The 22541-nt window shown below is 42.7% G+C and overlaps 1 protein-coding gene across 1 annotated transcript; it reads left to right on the forward strand.

Moving 5' to 3' along the window:
• The first annotated feature begins 743 nt into the window (after positions 1–743).
• On the forward strand, positions 744–15736 carry LOC119652643 (ribonuclease Z, mitochondrial). Its single transcript, XM_038056890.1, has 12 exons — positions 744–1147; positions 1204–1390; positions 1460–1587; positions 1643–1728; positions 9157–9251; positions 9305–9470; positions 9527–9740; positions 9796–9873; positions 9957–10528; positions 10582–10742; positions 14965–15378; positions 15432–15736. Exons 1-12 carry the CDS (start codon positions 870–872, stop codon positions 15600–15602), a joined length of 2550 nt encoding a protein of 849 aa, XP_037912818.1. The 5' UTR covers positions 744–869; the 3' UTR covers positions 15603–15736.
• Positions 15737–22541: the final 6805 nt, after the last annotated feature.

The following is a 22541-nucleotide window of genomic DNA, read 5'->3' on the forward strand; positions in this document are numbered from 1 at the left end:
TCGAGCGCAACAGTATTTGTAAGCTGAATAGGCTCTGTTGAAAACAACTTTATATATATATGGCTTCATAGTAGGCGGTCATAGGGTAGTATAGGTCCCAGGGCGAAACGTGGATTGGTACCCACGATGGTAATTCAAGAAAGTAGAATGTAGAGCGTTGAATGGTTATTTCTTCTGAGAAAATAACTTCTCACTACGGATCAGTCCAAGACTATGGAGCCAACTTTCAAAAGTTTTCCGTGTTAACGTGGGGGATTCATTTAGAAGGCACCAATGCCAGTCACCAATAATCCTGAAAATATTTCGTAGCTCCCGCTTAGTTGGAAACTTTTTTGCACTCTCCTGTATTAGTGGCAATTTTTGATTAGATTTCCGATATCCGTTAAGTAGTTCGACCTCCCAAATTTGTTTCCATCTCAAGTGAAACTATCACTGGCGATTCCTTGAATGCTTGGATTCAGTCGACTCCTTCATTATTTATGATAATATCTTTCTATGTCCCATCTCCTTTCGTTATTTGCTTACAACATCAGAGGCTTTCTTCCGTCGAGAAAAATCACTAAAGTGCATGTAGAGCAGTGTATTTAAGAAGATATTTTACTTCGGTTGCATCCCAAGAACTCATCTACGCTCAGATTTAAAAAAATCAATATATTCCCCTAGGCAACCGAAATACACCCCTGTTCATTATTTACATCGTACAGCACGTTACTCACAACGAACGGCATTAGTGGAATGTCATGAACAGCTGTTTTCGAAATTTCACGTGCAGGTCGGACAGTTTGGCTTTCTCTAGTCAGTAAATAGAAAATCCAACACTTCGTTATGATAAAACGTACAATAGATTGCCCCCGATCCCCACTTTTCCTATGTTGCTAAAGGATTCTGTGTCGAAAACTCTTACAGTTCTCACAAGTCACTTCCGATTTAAATCGACCGCAAGCCAAACGTATAACCTCAACCGATTGCTTCTCAACATGTCTCGGAAAAACGACGGTAATCCGGGCCGTTCTAGCCCAAAAAGACAACAGCCGCCTGGGAAGGACAAAGGGACGAAGTATTGTCCAGGAACAGTAACTCTGCAGATACTGGGCTGCGGAGGTTCGGGCTCGCCAGGGGCTGTTTATTTGTTCACTGACCAGTCTAGGTAAGAAGGATAAAAAATCGGTGCCTGGATTCCTTATTAAATTCAACGCTTCCTAGGTATCTTTTCAACTGTGGTGAGGGCACACAGCGCCTGGCTCATGAACACAAGACTAAGCTCTCACGTCTGGAGCACATATTTCTTACTAGGACAAGTTGGGAACGAATCGGGGGCCTGCCTGGTCTCAGTTTAACGGTCCAAGATGCTGGTGTTCGCAACTTGACTTTGCATGGTCCACCTGGATTGGTAAGATGTACAGGTTTTCCTCACAAAAGGAGTTAATCCTAGTTTTTCCTGGTCTGCTTGAAATTCCAGGACGAGATATTTAAGGCGATGCGACGCTTCGTAATATTGAAAAATCTCAAAGTTGATGCTGAAACTTGCGAGGAGCGAGGTGTCTACGAAGATGAGGTCATGACGGTCCAATATATTCTTATAGACAAGTAGGTAGTCCTTGTTTTGGTTATGCGGCAAGTAGTTAACAATCTATTTGCCCAGGAAACCTGTTAAGATGCTGGAAAGCAGCTATAAATGGAGTTTATCGGACTTGGAGCTCGACAATACGGACTACTACGAATATGAAAGTGAGTAAATGGAATGTTGTGCCGGTTTTCAATTTAACTTTGTGTTGAGGGTTTTCGTCAATTCGATTTCTGTGGGCGGTGAGGCGCTCACGCCCGATGCCCATAGGTACGTCAGTATCCTTTAGCTGATCATCACATCCCAGTAACATAAACACAATATTCCTTTAGATGAAATATTACAGCAGAGTCCAGGACTCACATATCAGCATTAATCGTATCAAGCCATTGTTCTTTCGGTCACCATTCTTAAAAATTTTTCACAATCAATCAATCACAAAGAACGCCACTTCATTCAGGCTGTACCGATGCGTGCAGCAATTTCATATCACTGTTCACCGTTTGCCAATAGTCGTGATAGTCCCTTTTTCATTGGGGTCTGTATCCGGTGACTTTTCCACTTTTAAACAACTGCAACACTTCGAACTTTACTCTTGGGATTGCGGTTGAGTAATTTAACTCAGTACATAAGTTCCTCTGGAACTAGGTGTTGAAGCAATGAATAACAGATGAGTTTGTGTGGCACAAGGTCAAACGCCTTTTCTAGGTCCAGGAATACAATGTATGCTTTTCAAGGTGTTTTTTCAGTTTTTGCAAGGCCCATGTTTTCAGAAAACAACCGAATCAGACGGTGATTTTAATATTTCGCGAGACTGCCTTTCTTTCTCATATTAGGACAGTCGTGCTTTCTTTCCAATCAGATAGTGTTCTATACTCCTCAACAAGACGAAGTGTTGGGTTCTAACTGTTCGCTTTCCAGAGGTTTTCGCCATTTTGCCGGATCCAGTTAATTTTCCCAATTTCATTTGTTGGATTGTCCTTTCAACTTCTGTGCCGCTGATTGGATTATTCTAAAATGGTGAGTTAATTCTTCCGTTGAAATTGGCTCTAAGCATTGTCGATATCTGCCCATCGGGGCTCGTCGGTCGGTAAGCAAGATAAGTACAAAGTCGTGTCGGCAAAATTGAAAGTACGCCTGCAACCCTCATTGCATGTACTGAAGCTTTTACTTGCTTGGCATCGATTGGCGTCTGCTTTTTCGCTGTCATGACCATCAATATCACTCTCAATGAGTGAATAGTCCTGGACATTGCAGGCACATTGCAGGTCCTTGCGTCGAACAGATGTATCTTTCTTGGCATTTTGTCTACATGCATGTGGTACGTATGCTATAAAAATGGATAGTGCAGTAACCTAATATAGCCCGCTCGACTGCTTTAATGGAAGCTCTCAGAGGTGGTAATGCCCACACCATATTGGCTGTATGGACCATCAATTTTTCAAGAGTTTGTAGTAATTTTTGGTACATTTGCGTTCTATGCAGTTCCTGACATCACATCACATACCAATGTTTAGACGTAAACTTGTGTGGTCCGTACTACTATGCTTACGTCTTGACGTTATCTATGGATCAAAAGTATTTGCTCATTCAGATCAGGGACTCGCACCAGTACGGCTTCACGATGGGCGTTATTTCATTCTTCTTTTCCAAAGACAATCTGAAAAGAAAGTATATTCAAAAATATGTAATAAAACTTTATTAAAATCGATTCAATGCTTGTCTGTCCGTCTGTCTGTCACATCCAATTTACTCGGAAACGGCTGAACGGATTACCACGAAATTTTGTGAAAACATGTGGCTTGCGTGTCGTTTTACATACAGCGAGTGACGTCATTTTCTGTTGAGTCTGAAGGAGGGGTTCCCATACATGCGAAAAGAGGGGTGTACATTTTTTTCTCACAAAATAAAGTCATGTGAGATATCACAGAAAAGGGCTCGATTAGTACTTTTCGAAACTGATCTTAGCTAGGTAGGTATCAGTGGCAATTAGCGCTATGGTGCGCCGTTTTGATGCCACAAACTTCTAAATCCGTGACTGTTGTTCTAAAAGCAGGGAAGCAGAGTCTCTCACCGTGCAGCTAAAAATCTCTCTGAGGTCCCCAAGCTAGAGCTAGGCAATTGCAAATGAAGTGCCTGAGGGTTTCCCCCTCTTGTCCGCAGCTTCGGCAATGCAAATTTAGGGTATGCTTAGCTTGACGGCTTGGTCCCCTATGAGCCAGTGCCCCGTACAGACTGCCGTAATTTTGTATGCATTTGCACGCGTCTAGCACAGGAGCTCCCGTGATCGTGTTTTGTTATAAGCGGGCTGAATACTCCTTGACTTGGCACAGGTGGTAAGCCTTCGCCATCTGAGGTCCGCGGTTATTAAGTAGTACGAGGAGATTCCACCCTTGACAATCGCACCCGCCAAAGGACTGCCAAGAGCGGAGCCTTGTCTGACCATTCCGTGAGCCCGCTCATTCCCCTCTATGTTCCTATGACCGAGAAACCAAACGAGGGTTACCTTGAGCGTGCCGCCCAGACTGCTCAGCGCGTTTCTGCACTGCCCCACCAATCTGGAGGATGTCGTCGCTGAGTACAAGTCTTAATGGCTTCTTGACTATCGGTTAGAATGGCTATGCTACGCTTAGGGTTCGGATCAACCATAGACAGGCTTCCAGTATCTACAGCACTTCCGATTGGAATACACTGGCGAAACCTGAGAGATCATACGTCTCAGATACACTATGTGCATTCGAGAAAACCCCGGCACCGGTGAAAAATACTGTGTCATAGGCTTGCAACATACCGCCAGTCTTCCATTCTGCCCTGGTTGGAAAGTCCACAGCCCGTTTCTCGTGAAGTTCAGCTTGTATGTGGCATAGTCAAACTGATCTTATATTCTTCTGATATTAGTTGAAACATAGGGGCGATGGGCTCAAAATGTGTGCCCCAAAAAGTGAAGCAGGTCTCGTTCTCAAAACATATCCAACCGAAAAATCTGAAAAAAATCACAGTGACAATCTAGGCCTCCAAATACATCCCGTTTGGATATATGTACAAATAAAGTTAATAATAGCATACCACCATATTTTAGAAATTTGCCGCAGAACTACAAAATACATCAGCATAGCCGATAATATAGGACGCAATTCTGGAAAGTTTGAACTCGATCCAACTATTATTAACAAATTTATAGAAGATCAAAGTTTCGTATTTCAGGTAGATTTATTCTACCCTAAGACGTGTATGACGTCATCACCATGTGAAGTAAATTTATATGATCGGCGCGCTCCAGGGGGACGTTTTACGTTTGCTTTTTTAGCTTTTTCAGTTGTTTGCTAATAAAGCTTGCAGGTAGTGACCAATATAATAGACATGTGTGTACCTGGTTACCAGCGGTTGGTTGATTCAAGGTCACTGGAAGAGTTTGTGTGAAGATCTGGAAAAGGAAAGGAGTTTCAAGGTCGCTGGGAAGTGAGAACGAAGATCTGGATAGCAAAAGAGTTGTCCCTGAGAAGGGAATGCGAATATCTGGATAGAAAAAGGCAAATTGGCAAGTGGATGTGAGGATAGTGCGATGATTTAAGATAATCTTCTATGTGAGAACTTTGGAGTAATTTGGAATCCATTAGAGATAATTTTCGTCTATTAAGTGCTAGACTTGATGTAAAAATTCTTTTTTTTTTCCTAACACGGTTTTTGTATTCCTAAATACTAAACTTAATAATTGATGTCAAGCCTGGTGTAGAGATATTAGCTCGTTTTGGGAGCTGCAACAGGTTTGTTTCGAGTCTTGAATGATTTAAATTAGAAACTCCTTCTATAGTGCATATTGATCCGTTTTATTTCGTAAAGTGGCAACCTGGTGCCTCATTCCAATATTCAGATAGCAAATTTAATGGGAAAGAAAACAAATAGATTTTTTTGTGAACGAGAATGAATGAGGCTGTTTAATTAATTAATTAAGATTTTTTAGAGACTAGAATCTCGATTTGGAAAAAAAGGAATTAAGTGCAAGTGTATGTACGCATGTAAACCGATTCTAGAGCTCTGTGAGATGGTATTATAATATTTCGAGTTGTCACAATCTTGGCAGATGCCGGTTTTTTTTTGCAAAACTTCTAGGTATTTGTAGAAGTTTGTTTCGGTTATAGCTTGAATGTGGAGTTCATGCTATATCCGGCATGCGACTCGTGATGACCTTTGCGAATGGGTTGGATTAGTCTAATCCAAAGTCCATCCAAATATCACGGCAAAACATGTCTACTATCCGTAACAGGCTTCTATGGTGGTCATGAGTACCAGCATACAATTTAAAGTTATATAAGTATATCAAGTGTGTCAGCTCGCACTTATCCCGTAGGCCATATTATATTGCGACACCATGACTTCTAGCATCATGAAATGAGGTTTAAGTGCCATGGAGACTTAAGGAATCCCTCTAGAAGATGCCACTTCGTATACGCTCAAAACTGAATCCACAAGGAGCTCTACTACGATATGAGCATAACCACAACTACCATGAAACTTACACAAGGATTCCAACTGGAAATAACCGGGCCGAGAACATATCCTCCAGAAATTCTCCTGGAACATATGTGATCAAAGGGCCAACCGCGGTCCTCATGGTACACCTGACCAACCTCCGATGAGGCTTCGTGGCAAGAACCACTTCAGATGAGTCCCTTGTAAACTTGGGTCTGATCGCCCTCCTCGAATACGTGTGAAAGATACTCTCCAACTGGTTGATTGAGATCAGCTTGGTTCATACCAATATAATGGAAAAGGAAGCTTACACGCACTTGAGGATAGACTTTCCAAGGGTGACATTGTGATCGTGACGGGTGATCTGAATACCAAAGTGGCCTCTGACACAACCTTACTCTGACATGTGATGGGAAAACACGGTAATGGCGGTCGTAACGATAACAGCGGGAGTCTTCACCGTCACGTCTTTGGTGGCATACGAGCGATCAGATTGATCACTTTGCGATTAGCAGTAGATCTCGGAGTTTTTTCCTGGATATGTGTAACAAGGAAGGTGCTGACTGGTAATTTACGTTCGCTTGCGAGTTGCGCCAGCAACATATATGCATAGGGTTGCAGATTTATAACCCCCCAAGTTCAATATTGACCGCATATATGATCCAGTGGGAGAGCTATCTTGCTGATCGGACGGCAGATAGAATGAGTAACCCGCCTTCGAATATCGATGAACATTGGGCCGCCATAAAAATGCTCTTTTCGTGGGTGCTACACAGGTCGCCGGCCACGTCCCGAAGGGGTTTCACAAGATCTGACTAATTTCGAAATCGTAGAAGCGTATCGACGAAGAGAAGGAATTGAAAGCTTTATTGGCCTTTGTGAGTAATGGCGACTTCAACGGTCGAACCATCATCCATGATGACGAGCAGAGAAGAGGTGGAAGAAAACTTCGCTACGGCTCTTGATCATATGCGGTGAAGCTCGTCCTCTTATGAGTGAAATGACTGGTCATCGTAACATGCGGAAGCGAGCTGCTCCTCTAAGCAGAATAGAAGTCACCTCGGCGATAAATGCACTCAAACGGAGTGGGTTTCATGATCTTTCCGCAATTGTAGTTACTGCGGATCTGCTACTCCGACTTATACAGAAATGTTAGAAATCAGAGAGAGGAAGAATGGAAAAAATGGATGATCATTAAAATAACAAAAAGGGCACCTGTTTTTAGCGTGAGAATTGGATAGGTATTCGCGTGCTTCCTGCGCGAAGATAATAATTTAAATAATCCTGGAACGTAACATTTCGGAAGTTTAATCCACCGAGAACAGACTCTCTGGATCCCTCTGCATTGACCACATTAACATCCTGGGAATCATTTTGGAACAATACGCATAGTTTGAATCTTCGCTTCATATGCTTTTCATCAATTTTGATAAAGCTTTCGATAGCCTGTAGAGGGAGTATACCTGGCATGATCTGCGCATATGACCCTCATGCACAGATCATGCCAGAGAAACCAGTAGTTATTATCAGAGCAACAGATGATCACGCAATGTCATGTGCTGGGCCGAGATAAAATCTCAAAGGAGAACGAAAGCAAAGTCCGCCAGGGCTGCGTCTTGTCACCGATATTATTGCTTTTTGTTATCAGTGACGCTCTTCATACTGTCCTGTCCGGAGAACGTGGAGAAGTTCAATGGATTTTGATATCTTTCCTCTAACACCTCGACTACGCTGATGACATCTGTTTGCCTCTCCCTCCGGGTTTAGGATCTTGGCCAAATGGCTCTGGATTTTGAGGTAAATATAGTTGGACTAAAGATAAACACCAATAAAACCAAAGTTCTCAGTCCAACGGGTCATCACAGCCTATCTAGCTGCATTAATGGACAGAGCATCGAAAATAAATTGGTATAACTAAGAAGCGAGGTTTCTACCGACAGTGGCATCGAACTGGATGTCATCCGACGCATTAATAGCGCTAGATCTCCTTTCGCTGCCTTGTCTAAAATGTAGTTAACTGTCCTGTGCTGTTATATGGGAGCACATAAACATGGACCTCCACTGTTACCGAAAAACCGCAAGCTTTCGTCAATACCTACCTGCGTCGCATCATCGGAATGCGCTGGCCTGACACTATCTCAAAAGAAGAACGGAAGGCGAAAGTAGCAGTGGATAAGTCACATATGAAGGAAAGGCGACAATTCCATTGCTGGCTACGCCGTGCAATGGAACCTACTTTACTAAGATGACGACGTAACCTTGAGACCACCTAGGTCTCAAGAGCACTTGGCGCAGAGCAGCAGAGGAAGAATGCGGGCATCTCAGGAAATTCTGCGGAATGGTGAGCCGCATTTCAAGTAACCGCGTGGATGGCGGGTAGGTGTGGTTGCCGCGTTATACCCTACCAAGTGGAAACCAAATATACGTATATATATGTTCGAAATATTGTGGTTCTTGGCCGAGTTCGTTGGCTTTTGTTTTGTATTCTCATTGCCGCTTTTTGGTCTAAATCGTCGATTTTAAATCTTTTCATAAAAAATTTCTCTCTTCAAAGTTGAAGCACTAAATTTCCGGTTTTCTGTTTTACATTTTCAGTCAGATAAAAGTTTGTGGTTTGATTAATTAAATCACGTTAATGTGGGATGAGGTTTAGTAAAGGTTGTCCTATCCATCCCTGCGGAATTATTGAACGATACGTAATTTATTTTGACTCAGAATGGGGGACGCAATTCACCCAATTTCATAGGCGTTAAATTCAAAGGAGTTAGCGTGTTCATCAATCGTCTAATGTAGGCGTCATTTTTCTCTCCGTTTCCCCTAAACTTGTTTCAACTTCACCTTGTATTGTTATCCACAATTCCGCAAACGATATCGGAAGTACCCGCCCGTTGAAGGCAGAAGCTGCTTTTCACTCTTGCTACATCTGGCGCATGATTAGTGGATATGCCTCTGTTGTAACTGAGCAATAATTTGACTCTTGTGGTAGGAAACATTTCATTGTTGATATTTTAACATTAAATATAACTAAACAGTACTAAAATAAAAAATCGTGGATGATTATGTTTGTAATTATGTCTGCAGTCAGTTTACTACTCATTCCATTTTATTGTTTCGATTTTCAGATGGTCGCAACTCAGATTCACCTTCACCGCCTTTGGTATTGGACTACAACAAGAGAGAGGAGAACGTTGTCATATGCTACATTTGCAAACTAAAAGTATGCATCATTTACCCTTAGGAATGCAATAATCAGAAAATTTCACTTCCCAGCCGAAACCAGGTGCTTTAAATCTAGAAAAATGTGTCGATAAGGGTGTCCCACCAGGTCCTTTGCTAGGCCAATTAAAAAATGGAAAAGACATCACTCTACCAGATGGGACAGTTGTTACTGCAGAAGAGGTCACCGCTCCGAGTGATCCTGGACCAGTATTTATTTGTGAGAAACATTTGCACTTAGTACCGTCCCATGTCCTAATTAATAAATGGTTTCAGTCATTGACATTCCTAGCGTAGAATACCTGACGTATCTCAAAGACAAAAAGTACATATTTAGGGAATACAATTCAAATGCTTCAGTTGATCATAATGCTGCTCTCTGTGTCGTACACTTTTCTCCGGCGGAAATAGTGAATACGGAAATATATGACGATTTTATGGGAGATTTTCCAGCTAGTACAAAGCATTTAGTTTTAAATGGCTCGAATAAGTATGTTTACAAGTAACCACGAGGTTAATAGTTCAGTAAAACTTTTTTTTTTTAGATTTTCTGGTTATACAGCAGCACATCGGATTCAGTGGCAATTGAATCAGATCGATGAAAATATATTTCCCTTACTAAAGTAAGTTTTTTTGTTCCTTTTCAAACTCTTTAATTTTCAAACGTACGTGAATTAATGCATTGCATTTGTCTCCACATTCTCAGAGAATGTCCTGATCTCAAGTGCGACAAACTTCATATTTCTTGCAAAACAATGAAATTTACTCCACCATCAGAAAGTAGTGATACATCAACCGAGGAGTTGGCTGCACAAACTGATAGCCCAGAAGAGAAAAGGGACGTTTGTCAAGATGGTTACATCGATCTAACCAATTCCCTAACAGCTTACCATTTGCGTCCGCTCAAGGGTTTAGATCGTAGTAACGAAGCAATTCTAGACCCAGCCAGTTATCTGGAAGAAGCGTACAAAATAAATAATTTCAATGAATCATTGGAATTGCTTAAACAGGAAATGGCAAAAGCGCGCGTGCACAAAAATCGCGAGACCGAATTCCCGAAAATTTTATTCTTGGGAACTGGGTCGTGTATACCAAATAAAACCAGGAATGTCAGTTCTATTTTAATACACAGTTCACCAGATGCGTGTATTTTACTAGACTGTGGCGAGGGAACGTGGGGACAGATGATAAGGTTTTATGGCGAAGAGGAAGCTACCGATTTATTGGCCAAATTAAAGCTAATTTATATTTCACATTTGCATGCTGATCACCACATAGGTAAGGATATTTTTAAAGAGTCATCTCTTCCATTGAACATCATTTGATTCCAGGTTTAATTAATATTTTGAATACGCGGAGAGACATTCTTGGGAAAACGGTGGAACCTATCATTCTATTAGCTCCAAAACAAATTAATGCTTGGCTGTATTTCTACAATCAACGAATAGAGCCTATCGGAGATACTTTTACCCTAGTCTCCAATGATACTCTGGTAAGTTGATTTTCTTGTGGGAATTATTGTTTTTTATTTACATGAATAAATTTGGATACGTTCTCACTTGGATGGCAAATGCAATGTGCCACCAAAATTTTAACTATGCATTATCGAAGTTAAAAGAACCTCTTGAGAGGTAATTTGCAATATAGCGCCTTTGGCACTGAAATTGTTGAACTTGAAAGTGAACCAGAACATTTGAGGTTGTTCTTGAATGAGATTCCGCTTGATAAATTCTTCTTCTTTTTCTTCAGCCTTTGTCCCGTTCACAAGCGAGGTCGGCTCGTCGTGATCGGCTTCGCCATTTGGCTCTATCGAAAAGGAAAATGAGATTATCTTGCGCTATTATATGCATATTGTTGAAAACTGCGTTTATGCGCTCGGTAGTTGAATTGTGCATTAGAAGGGCGAATGAACTTGTCTGTATTCCATTTCTCCTGTAGGCATTGAGCAATCGATTTTTCTTTCTATAGGTCCGTTCGTTGCATTAGATTTTATGTAGGTTGGGTTTTGTTGAGAGGAGGCTGTTTTCAGCGCTCTTTGAAACAGGGTTTTCATCTGTCTTTGATCAAGGGTCCTACCTTTATACTGCCAAGTTTTTTTCCTGCGGCATATTTTAATTGCCAGTCACGATAACATGCGACAAATGCTGTACTTTCAAACAGCAGAGAAGTAAATTCGGCACTCAAGCGAAGTAAAGCCACTGGGTTTGACGGTCTCGCCGTTGAGTTATTTATTGCTGGACCTGCAGTTACTGCAGATCTGCTACTTCCACTCGTACGGAAATCTTAGGAATTCAAAATCTTTCCCAGAGATTGGCGGAAGAGGATGATCGTTAAGATGCCAAAGAAGGGCACCCGTTTTGAATGTGACAATTGGAGGGCTATCTGCGTGCTCCTTGCCGTCGCAAAGGTAATACATTAAAGAACATCTCGAAAGCTTGATAGACAGAAAACAGGCTGGTCAACATCCTACGAATTATTTTGGAACAGTGCGCGGAGCTTAGATCTTCACTTGCTCTTCATCGATTTCCAGAAAGCTATCGATAGCGTGAACGGGAAGTGTATCTGACGTGCTCTACGCAGGATAATTTTTATTAAAGTAACATGTGATGGCACAAAATGTCATATGCCGTACCAAGGTAAAGTCTCGAAGGATTTTGATGTCCAAAATGGTGTCCGCCAAGGTTGTTACCGATATTACTTTTCCTTGTTATCGGTGACGTTCTTCATGTTGCTTTGTTCGGAGGATATTGAGGAATTCAGTGGACTATGACATGACACCTCAACTACGCTGATGATATCTATTTGCTCTTTCACCGTGTAATGAACATTGGCCAAATGCCTCTAGATTTGAAAAGAGAAGCAAGTAGAGTTGGATCAAAGATAAATACCACTCTGAAGAATTATCGTACTTTTCCCATTTGCATTAATGTTCAGAGCATCGAAGGCGTCGATTAATTTGTATATCTAGGAAGCGTGGTTCGCGCGACGGATAAATGGCGCGAATACTTCAAGCAGATTTCAACTGAAGAATTTGCTCATCCTCACTTCCACTCCACTCACTTCCACAATCATTACTGACATTTGGAGCAGTTCCACCTGTCAGCGCAACTGAAGTCGAGGAAGCAATAAAACGAATGAGGAACTGACGACATTGCATCTGAGTTCTGGAAAGCGAAGAGCTGGGACCCAACACTGTGGCTCAGTGAATTCTTTAATCGAGTTTTTAAGGAAGGAAGAAAACCATCTGACTGGCAAGAAAGTACCACAGTTCCAATATGGAAAAAGAAAGGTAGTCCAGCGGAATGCTCCAATTGCCGTCCGATCCGGTTACTTTCCCATACCATGAATTTTAAACGCATTCTGGATAACCGTATTCGCAAAATCGTTGAAATAACAGTGAATCAAGCCGGATTTGTCGAGAACTGTAGAACTACTGACGCAATACCCGCTGCGCGATTTCTCATGGAGATACACCGTGAGAAGCATCGCCCTCTTTACATTGCCTTTCTGGATCTAGAGAAAGCGTTTGACCGTGTGCCACAAGAACTCATCTGGTACGCTGCAACAATTAGTGCCAGAATAACTCGTGCGTTGTGTTCAATTGCTCTATCACGATCCGAAAAGTAAAGCTCGAAGTGTGGCTGTTGTATCAAAACCACTTCGTGTCTCTGTTGGTGTTCATCAAGGTAGCGTCTTCTCACCATTCCTCTTTATTCTTGTTATGGACACCACGAGCGCAATGCTCACCACATTGCCTCCCACAGTGTGCTTTAGTGTACCGTTACGGTCTTGAATCAAGTGCTCTAACACACTTCGAGGCCCTGATTCAATATGGATTGCTGCCCTAATGGTTATTATTATGATTATGGACACCGTCACACGGGACATCCAACGTCCAGCCCCCTATACACTGCTTTATGCAAATGATGTTTTCCTAGTGTCTAATAGCTAAATTATCTCGAGCAATTTATTCAAAAAAGTAATGATCGCCTCACGCAATACGGTCTCAGATTGAATCTGAATAAAACTGAATTTTTGATGACCAGGCACAATCACTGTCAATTGCATTGACCTGCCCAGAACTAAGCAATTTAAACATCTCGGGTGAATGCTATCAGCCAATGGAGAACCGCGTTGTGAAATTTCTTCACACATTAACGCAACCTGGATGAAGTGGCGTTTTACAACTGGTATTCTTTGTGGTCGACGTTTTAACGAACGTCTCAAATCTAAAATTTACTGCAATGTCGACCTGTCGCCCTCTATATTTCTGAGTGTTGGCCAACTATAAAAGACAATGAACGGCGTCTTGCGGTAATGGAGACCAAGATGTTGCATTGGACGAGTGGCCTGACACGTTTTGATCACATCCGAAATGAGGATATCCGTGATCGATATGGCGTTGCACCGATCGTGGAAAAATTGCGAGAGAGGCGTCTGCGATGGTATGGTCACGTAATTCGTGCTAACGAGAATTCACTTGCCAAGATTGGTCTGAATATCGAAGTCGATGGTAAACGACCAAAAAACGGGCCGAAACAACGGTGGCTTGACATACTGGATGGGGATTTAAAAGCCTCGAGATTACACCCAGATCAGGCATTCGATAGAGCTAAATGGCGAAACCGATCATGACGAGCCGACCCCGCTTGTGAACGGGACAAAGACTGAAGAAAAAGAAGAAAGATTTCCTCATTCCACTTTATTTGCTACTTCTGCGAACCTGCTGAAATGTTCGCCAAACATTGTGGGCAAACAGCAACAGCAGGCGGAGCCATGCTCCTCGTCGTCATGGCGTCTAGAGGTCGCCGATAACCTAATTGTAGTAGGAAACAACTAAAAAAGGTCAGGAAACCAAAAAGAAGCTCCAGTTCCTTACATTCGTCGATCTGAAGATGTCCATGCTTTTCTGTGTCCGCGGAGGCGCTGGCAATAGAGCAGTGCCAGAAAGAGTTGCTAGCCCTTCACTGGCAGGCGAGAATATAGCGTTTCGCAATCAGTATTGTTATCGTTAGCGCTATCCAGCAAGCACTACGGGAAGGTGAAGTTTACCAAGAAGAATTTTTGCAGCAATAAACGATCTATTTCTAGGGGCAGCTGGAAGGCGATCACTTATGAGATTTCGATTTCGAAATGAAATGTAAAATGACAAAATGCTGATGAAAAGGATATGAAGGTTCTGTGGGTTTAACATGAATAACTGTAGTGAAGTCATAATCCCACAGTCATCTTCGGACATGGATTAATTTGGCGCCCACAATCAGAGCACAGCGATAATGGGTTATATTGAGTGCAGTTTCATTATTCAAATCTCTGCCACACTTAAAGTGTACGTCACCCGAGTTGTAAAGCGCAAGTCCACGTATTCGGTCCACAAGGATATCGCAACCAAAACCACCAAGGAACTCCTACAATGGACCAGCCGCTAACAACCTGTCTGAGAGCTCGTCCGGCGAGAATTCAGCTGGAGCATAAGTTCTCAGAAGGCCACCCGGGCTCCCATGGTACCAGATAAGGCTCTGGTTAGGCTTCGTGTTAAGAGCCACTTCAGTCCCTTACAGAGTCGGCTCTGATAGCGAGGCGGATACCTTTACATTCCTTAACTAACTGATTCGTTTTTGAAAATTTTCGCAATGAAGGGGTGACTTGGAAAATAACCTCTGAAATTATTCATTTCCTCTACCCTTTTGTCTTAAAATAGACATTTATTACAGGTACAAGCACCATACACTAATCCAGCGTTATCACAAATGGGCATCAAAAGTATCTCCACCTGCTTAGTGCGACATTGTCCATTCGCTTACGGCATAGCAATTCACTTCAATAATCCGCAGGACCCGAGCGACTTAATCAAAATAACTTACAGCGGCGATACCGCTCCTTGTGACGACCTAGTGAATTTGGGAAATAATTCGACTTTACTCCTGCACGAAGCAACAATGGAGGACGAGCTTGTAGAAGAAGCGAGACGGAAAAGACACAGCACAGTCTCTGAGGCGATTGAACAAGGGAGGAAAATGAATGCAAAATATACAATTTTAACGCATTTCAGTCAACGCTACGCCAAGATTCCACGCATCAACACCGCCTTAGCCGAAAATGTAGGAGTAGCGTTTGATAATATGGAAGTAAGTGAATATGAATTAGTTGTAGATAACATTTTGAACCGTTGTTTTTTCAGGTGACAATAAGCGAGCTAAATCTTTTACATTTGATGTATCCCACGTTGAAAATATTGTTCTCAGAACACTTTGAAGAGATGGAACAGAAGGCCTTGAAAAGAAGTATGAAGCTTGAACGCAAAAAGCAACAGCTCCAAGAACAGGGTGTTGCCAAATGTCCAACACGGTGACACTCGTGTTAATCCTAAATTAAAAGTTTAAGATTTCGGATTACAATAGTTCCATTAATTTATTCAGGTTTTTTGCTTTCATTCGAAAATTATGCCAGCATAGATGAATATAATTGAATAGCAGCAAAGTCAAACTATTGCATTTCATTTAAATTGTTTCCTGCTCTCCTTCTCGAACACAAGATATCATCATCATATCCCTTAACGTCTTTAATCCATTCCGATAGCTTTCCTTTCGGTAATCGATACAATCACTCTCTCAACGTCGGTCATAATTTTGTTTCTCATCGTCATAACTTTTATCAGAATTACATTTAACTTGACGTAATCACATCAGAACTAATAAGTGATTTTCGTGTTCTCAGTGAGTGGGGAATGGCCAGCAATTGAATTAAAGTTTCGCTGTCTACGTTCAGGTGCACTTCAAATGTTGCTCTGATTCGATGGAAAAGCAACTTCCATTAGAAATGACAAATAAATCGAATTAGCCATATAATAGCCGAGGGTGAAGCATTTTTCATGACTGTCCTGCGAGTCTACAGAGAAATAACCATGACCACACATAATGCAAAGTTCACAATCTTCTGTTTACTTGGTGGACTGCATATGCTGTTGATCCAGGCGTCATTGTCTGTTTTTATTACGGTTGATTAAATATTGCCCTTTCGATATTTTTGCCTGATTTGCAAGGTAAGTCATAAGCGAAAGTTTGAATTAATGTAAAGTTAAAAAAGGGAAACCAGTTGTTACAAATAGCAATTAGAAATACTTCGGAAAGGATATATAGTCGACCAAAAGAATGGTACAGACCCCAAATGAAGGATTCTCATTAAGTCATTGAGTGAAACATGGAGTTTTAGGGTCCAGACAAATGACGCAAGGGATAAGCAGCCGGATGATTAGTACATATGGAAGGACTAATAAAAATCAGAACCATTTCATAAATTGCAGCTTGTTCGTCATTATTTAACGATATTTGAAGTGGAGAAAATATGTGAAAATGGAGACTAACCACACATTTGTTGATGGTAGGCTTGCACAACTTTCGCCATCTGATGATCTAGTGCCAAAACTCCGATATAGAACGCGGTAAAAATGGCTATAAACTTCTCTATTTTGGAAGTTAACCCACACTCAATACGATGTTGGCATTGCCATCACAGAGGGTTTCCGTAACGCAATTAAAGAAGTCGAACGAGTTGATGACCGGCTGATGAAGCTCACCATTATATCAACTGATCGCACTATTTACTTCTTCACCGCGTATACACCACAGACAGGTCGACCTGATGCCGAAAAAGATGCCTTCTGGAAACTTCTCGATTAAGAGACTTGCCTGCTGATAACTATATCATCATTGCCGGTGACCTTCATGGTCATGTGGGTGAAAAGGCACACGACAACAGGTGCCATGGGGGGAAAAGGGTCTGGAGTGCGCAATGAGAGTGGTGAGTTTATAGTCGATTTGAGGACACTCATAACCTTGTACTTGTGAATGCATGGTTCATCATACGATTGTCTCATCTTCCTACATTTTATAGTAAAAGCAGTGAAAGTAAGTCGACTATATCCTCATAAGACGCCGCCATTTTACCACCGTCACTGACTGTAAAGTCGTTCCCTGTGAGACGCACCTCGACATTGGCCGTTGCCTGTCGTTTTGCGAATCAAGCCACCGATAAAACACCACGAGGAGTTCACTGACCCACCGCGCATTAAATGCTGGCAATTTCGTGAGAAGGAAGAAGAAATGATCCCTCAAGAAAAAGGAAAGGAAGCAATAAAACGAATGAAATCGGGGAAAGCCGCAGGGCCTGACGACATCGCATATGTGCTCTAGAAAGCGAAGAGCTGGGACCCAACACTGTAGTTGAGTGAATTCTTCAATCGATTTATTGAGGAAGGTACAACATCATGCGACAAGCAAGAAAGGTACAATATGGAAAAAAGGCAGTCCAGCAGAATGTTTAAATTACCGTCGGATCTGGTTACTTTTCCATACCGTGAAGAATTTCAAACGCATTCTGGATAACCGTATTCGCAAATCGTTGAAATAACTATGAATCAAGCCGAATTTGACAAGAACTGCGGAGCTACTGACGCAATATGCCCTGCGCGGTTACTCATGGTGAAACACCGTGAGAAGCATCGTCCTCTTTACATTGCATTTTTCGATCTAAAGAAAGGGTTTAACCGTATGCCACATGAACTCATCTGGTATGCTCTATGACAACACTTGCTCCCAGAATAACTCGTGCGTTGGGTCCAACTACTCTACCGCGATCCGAAAAGTAAAGTTCCAAGTGTGACGGATGTATCGAAACCGCTTCGCGTCTCTGTTGGTGTCCGTCATCATCAAGGAAGCGTCTTCTCACCATTCCTCTTTCTTCTTATTATCAACGCTGTCACACGGGACATCCAACGTCCAGCGCTTTATACACTGCTTAATGCAAATGATGTTTTCCTAGTGTCTAATAGCAAAAATGATCTCGAGCAATTTGTCCAAAAATGAAATGATCGCCTCATGCAACACGGTCTCAGATTGTATCTGAATAAAACCGAATTTTTGACGACCGATCCCCATAAAACAGGCACAATCACGGTCGATGGCAGTGACCTACCCAGAACTGAGCGATTTCAATATCTTGGGTAAACGCTATCAGCCAATGGAAAACGGCATTATGAAATTGCTTCCCACATTAACGCAACCTGGATAAAGTGGCATTCTACAACTGGTGTTCTTTGTAATCGACGTATCAACGAACGTCTCAAATCTAAAATTTACTGCAGTGACATCCGTTGTGTCGCCCTCTATGGTTCTAAGAGTTGGCCGACTATAAAAAACAAACGCCGTCTTGCGGTAATGAAGACGAAGATGTTTCGTTGGACTAGTTCTGTGATAATATGGGGTTGCACCGATCGTGGAAAATTGCGAGAGAGGTGTCTTTGACGGTATGACCACGTAACTCGCCCTAAGGAGAATTCACTCGCCAAGATTGATCTGAACATCGAAGTCGATGGTAAGCGACCAAAAGACCGACCGAAGCAACCGTGGCTTGATATGCTAGATGAGGATTCGAAAGCCTCCCGGTTGCGTTCAGATCATGCTTTTGATAGAACCAAATGGCGATACCGATCACGACGCGAACGGAACGAAATCTGAAGAAAAAGAAGATTCCATAGGGTTTTCGACTCCAGCTGAAGCCAATGCAAATGAATGAATGTCAAAACGCATATGGGACAAAGCCATCCTTACTGAAAACTGTGTCAAATTGGTTTGCAACGTTCCAGAGTGGACAGCTTTCCTTGAACGACGATTTTGGAAAATCTTCGATTGATGATACGAATGTGGCCCTAATGAGGGCTAAAATACAGCACGGGCCCATTCTCAGAGACTACACGATTGCTACGAATTCATATTCACCTCCATGCCGATAACTGCTCAAATAAAATTAATAATTTAAATTAATTAATTGAGTATAGACTGGTGAACTTCTTAGAGCAGGACAAAAAATGTGGTATCGAAAAATATGACAAAAAAATAATAAAGATACCTTTATATGACCGTACCTAGTTTCAAGCAAAAAGAAAAGATTCTTATTTCTTCTGTTGTTGTATTTTGTATCACACCCATATATGTCGTGTAATGTAACTACCAATATTGTTTACAGACTTCGAAACACTATTCTAGGAGTGAGGAGTTTGAAGAACGCGCATTTAAACACAATTCCTCACGTAATATAGATCACACAAGTAAAGTAAAGAAAATGATCACAACATTGGCACACCAACAAAAATGAACGAATTATAATGAAAATCAATCAGATTCGAACTTCCATTTTGACCCTCAACTGGAGTCGATATTTTGAGCTGCGTAATTGGTGTCGTGGGTCCAAAATGACTCCAATTGTAAAAAAGCAAATAAATAGTATTATGTATAAAAACTGTGGAGAAAATCTGCAAATTTTGAGAAAATAGACCCTTTTTAAATACAAATAAAATTTTTGATAACTTTATCATAGATATTTCATCACATATTTCCACTGCTTCTTCATCGAAAAAGAGTTCATCCTCTTCAGGACCTAAAAATTACATTCGGAATGGAATCGGTACCCCAAGATCCCAAGTCGGCAGTTGTAATGACTGCTACACATTTAAATTTTTCGCGATAAATAAGTGGATTTTATAATCGATGCTAACCATCCCATCCTGAGACATTAGACATTGGGTAAGCTTGGAAAATTGTCTCTGGTTCCCCTTATTTTGGCAATATTATGTCGGAAAGCTTGTTGTTGACCTTACTCACACACTCTGCTAACTCCTTTGTAGACCGAAGTTTTCGCAATTAGCGGTGCTTAACTACAATCTCCTGTTTAACCATTGATTCATCTTGCTGCTCCGTTACCTTATTAATTTGTCCTTCGACTTGGTGATACTCGAGCTTTGTCACGTTAAGCATTTAAGCATGGCAATGTCCCGATAACTCAGGTACCCTATTGCACCTCTTGTTGGCAGCCCCGCGAAATATTTGGTATCAAGGTTCAGAAGGCCCCTAGTCAGCACGCCCAGAACTAACGGAGTCCTTCGAAGCCTCTTAACTTGATATAATGTATCAGCTTCCTAATGGATTCAGCAGCGTGCATATAAACTGGCGTTTTTAAACGATCACAATAATTTCGAATATCTTCATTTGATTGGCGTATACAAATCTTTCTTTATAAAACTTTCCAAAGTCCCCGAGCAATGTGCGAGGAAACTCCTTAGCAGCGGGAGAATCAAAATCGGATGGGTAGTATACAGGATGCGAATGCGGATAGTCCCCACCAAGTGCTACAAGTGTCTGGACTATGGACACACGTCAGCCAGCTTGCAAGGGTCCGGATAGGAGGACAGCATGCCGGAGATGCGGCCAAGTGGGTCATCAAGCGAAGACCTGCAATGAAAACAAGAGTTGTGTTCTCTGCAGGGATCGTGGCGCGTCTGGTGAGAGCGTCGCACACACTGCGGGCTCGGGACGGTGTTCGATCTTCAGAGCGGAATCGGAGAGGGCTAGGGTGCGAACGGCATGATCCACATTTTTCAAATTAACATGCACCGGAGTGCAACCACTCGTCAGTTGCTAGCACAATTGGCTGCGGGAGTAAGTGCTGATTAACGAGCAATACCGAAACAAGGACCCGTCCTCTATGCACTGGTGGACGACAGAAATTGTCGACCTATGGAGGGAGTGTCATAAGCTCCGCCATTTGGCACAGCGTTTGCACACCAACGAGGAGGCATGTGCCATAAAAGCACAGTATAGATCAACAAAAAGGAGACTCCGCAGCGCCTTGTTAACGAGGTGAATAAGGACCCGTGGGGACTTGTCTATAAGCTTGTCACCCGGAAAATCGGGGTTTTTCGGAGGCCCTGCATATTAAGTACCGACCAGATAGATCGCATTGTGAGGGCATTGTTCCCCAGACACCCTGTACGGGTTGATGTAAATAGCACGGAGAGCTTCGAGGATTGCCCCCTTTTCACAATGAGAGAGCTCGAAGAAGCGGTTCTCATTATGAAAAACAAGAAGACGCCAGGCCCTGAAGGCATCCCGGTGGAAGTTTACAAACTGGTGTTCCGTCAACGGCCAGAATTGCTGTTTGAAGTGTTCAACGCTTGCTTGAAGGAGAGCAGTTTTCCTTGTCGCTGGAGAGTGGCCAGACTCGTGTTGATCAGTAAGGGTACAGTACACCCGGAGCTCCCGTCTGCAGACCCACCGCTGTGTATGCTTCACACGGCCGGAAAAGTGCTCGAGAAGTTCATCCCTGCTCTATGAGACGCTAAAGGACCAAAGGAGGATGGAAATCACGTCAGGAGTAGCACAGGGACCCATCTTAAGGGCGGACCTCTGGAACGCTTCCTACGATAGTCTTCTGAGACTCGATATGCCCGAAGAGTCGTGCCTGGTCGGTTATGCAAACGACGTTGCGGCATTTGTTGCCGGACGCACTGTTGAACAAGCGCAAAGCAGACTTGGCATATTGATACGACGGGTAAACGGATGGATGTCTGCTCACGGTTTCAGCCTTGCGCTGGAAAAACCCGAAGTGGTGATCTTGACCAGAAGGAGAATCCCGATCCTGCGTCCTATATCGATCGCCGCGTTGACTATAGAGTTAAAACCAGCGGTTAAATACCTTGGTTTAATGCTCGATTCGAAGATGAGCTTCTTCGAGCAAATCAAAGCAGCGGGCAGAGCTGCAGCTGGAGTCGCGGCTTTGAGTCGGCTAATGGTGAATTCCGGGGGCCATATATCAACTAGGAGACGTCTCCTTATGGGAGCAACACAGTCGGTTCTGCTCTATAGTGCGGAGGTATGGGCTGATGCCTTCGACAAGGAGGTGCATCGTAAACGCCTTGCTCAAGTGCAAAGGCGGAGAGCTTTGCGAATGGCGTCTGCTGGTGATCACGAGAGTGATCCCCGTTGCCCTCCTTACCAAGGAGCGCAAATCTACCTACCGCCGTAAGGGCGAAAACTTAAGAGGGGTGGTTGCCCGTGAAGAACGTCAACGACAACTTTCTTGTCAAAATGAGCCAAGGGGCGGATGGACCGTGCGGCTCATCGCCAAATTAGACCCGTGGTTGAACCGAACGCACGGTGAGATTGATTACTTCCTTACCCAACTTCTAAGTGGTCACGGAGGTTTTCAGTCTTACCTGCACAGAATTGGAAGGCGCGGTCTTCTGATTGTGTGTTCTGCAATGGAGTGGCGGACGACGCTGAACACACTTTTTTCTCTTGCGATGGGTGGGATCGCTTTCGTCAGCAGCTTTATGCAGACACAGGGAAGCTCTCTCCAGACAAAATTGTCAGAGATCAGAAAGATTCTGAAGAGCGCTGGCAGCTGGAATCGTATTTTGCATTATGTTCGGGCTGAACTCGACCGGCGGAGGAATCGG

The sequence above is a fragment of the Hermetia illucens genome, chromosome 3, assembly GCF_905115235.1.
Source record: "Hermetia illucens chromosome 3, iHerIll2.2.curated.20191125, whole genome shotgun sequence".
NCBI classification, from domain to species: Eukaryota; Metazoa; Arthropoda; class Insecta; order Diptera; family Stratiomyidae; genus Hermetia; species Hermetia illucens.

Bases quoted from the DNA above. Each gene is read 5' to 3' on its own strand.
- LOC119652643 (XM_038056890.1), top strand. From the start codon at position 870: ATGTTGCTAAAGGATTCTGTGTCGAAAACTCTTACAGTTCTCACAAGT. The intron at 1,148-1,203 runs GTAAGAAGGATA...AACGCTTCCTAG, and splicing joins TTGTTCACTGACCAGTCTAG to GTATCTTTTCAACTGTGGTG. The intron at 1,391-1,459 runs GTAAGATGTACA...TTGAAATTCCAG, and splicing joins TGCATGGTCCACCTGGATTG to GACGAGATATTTAAGGCGAT.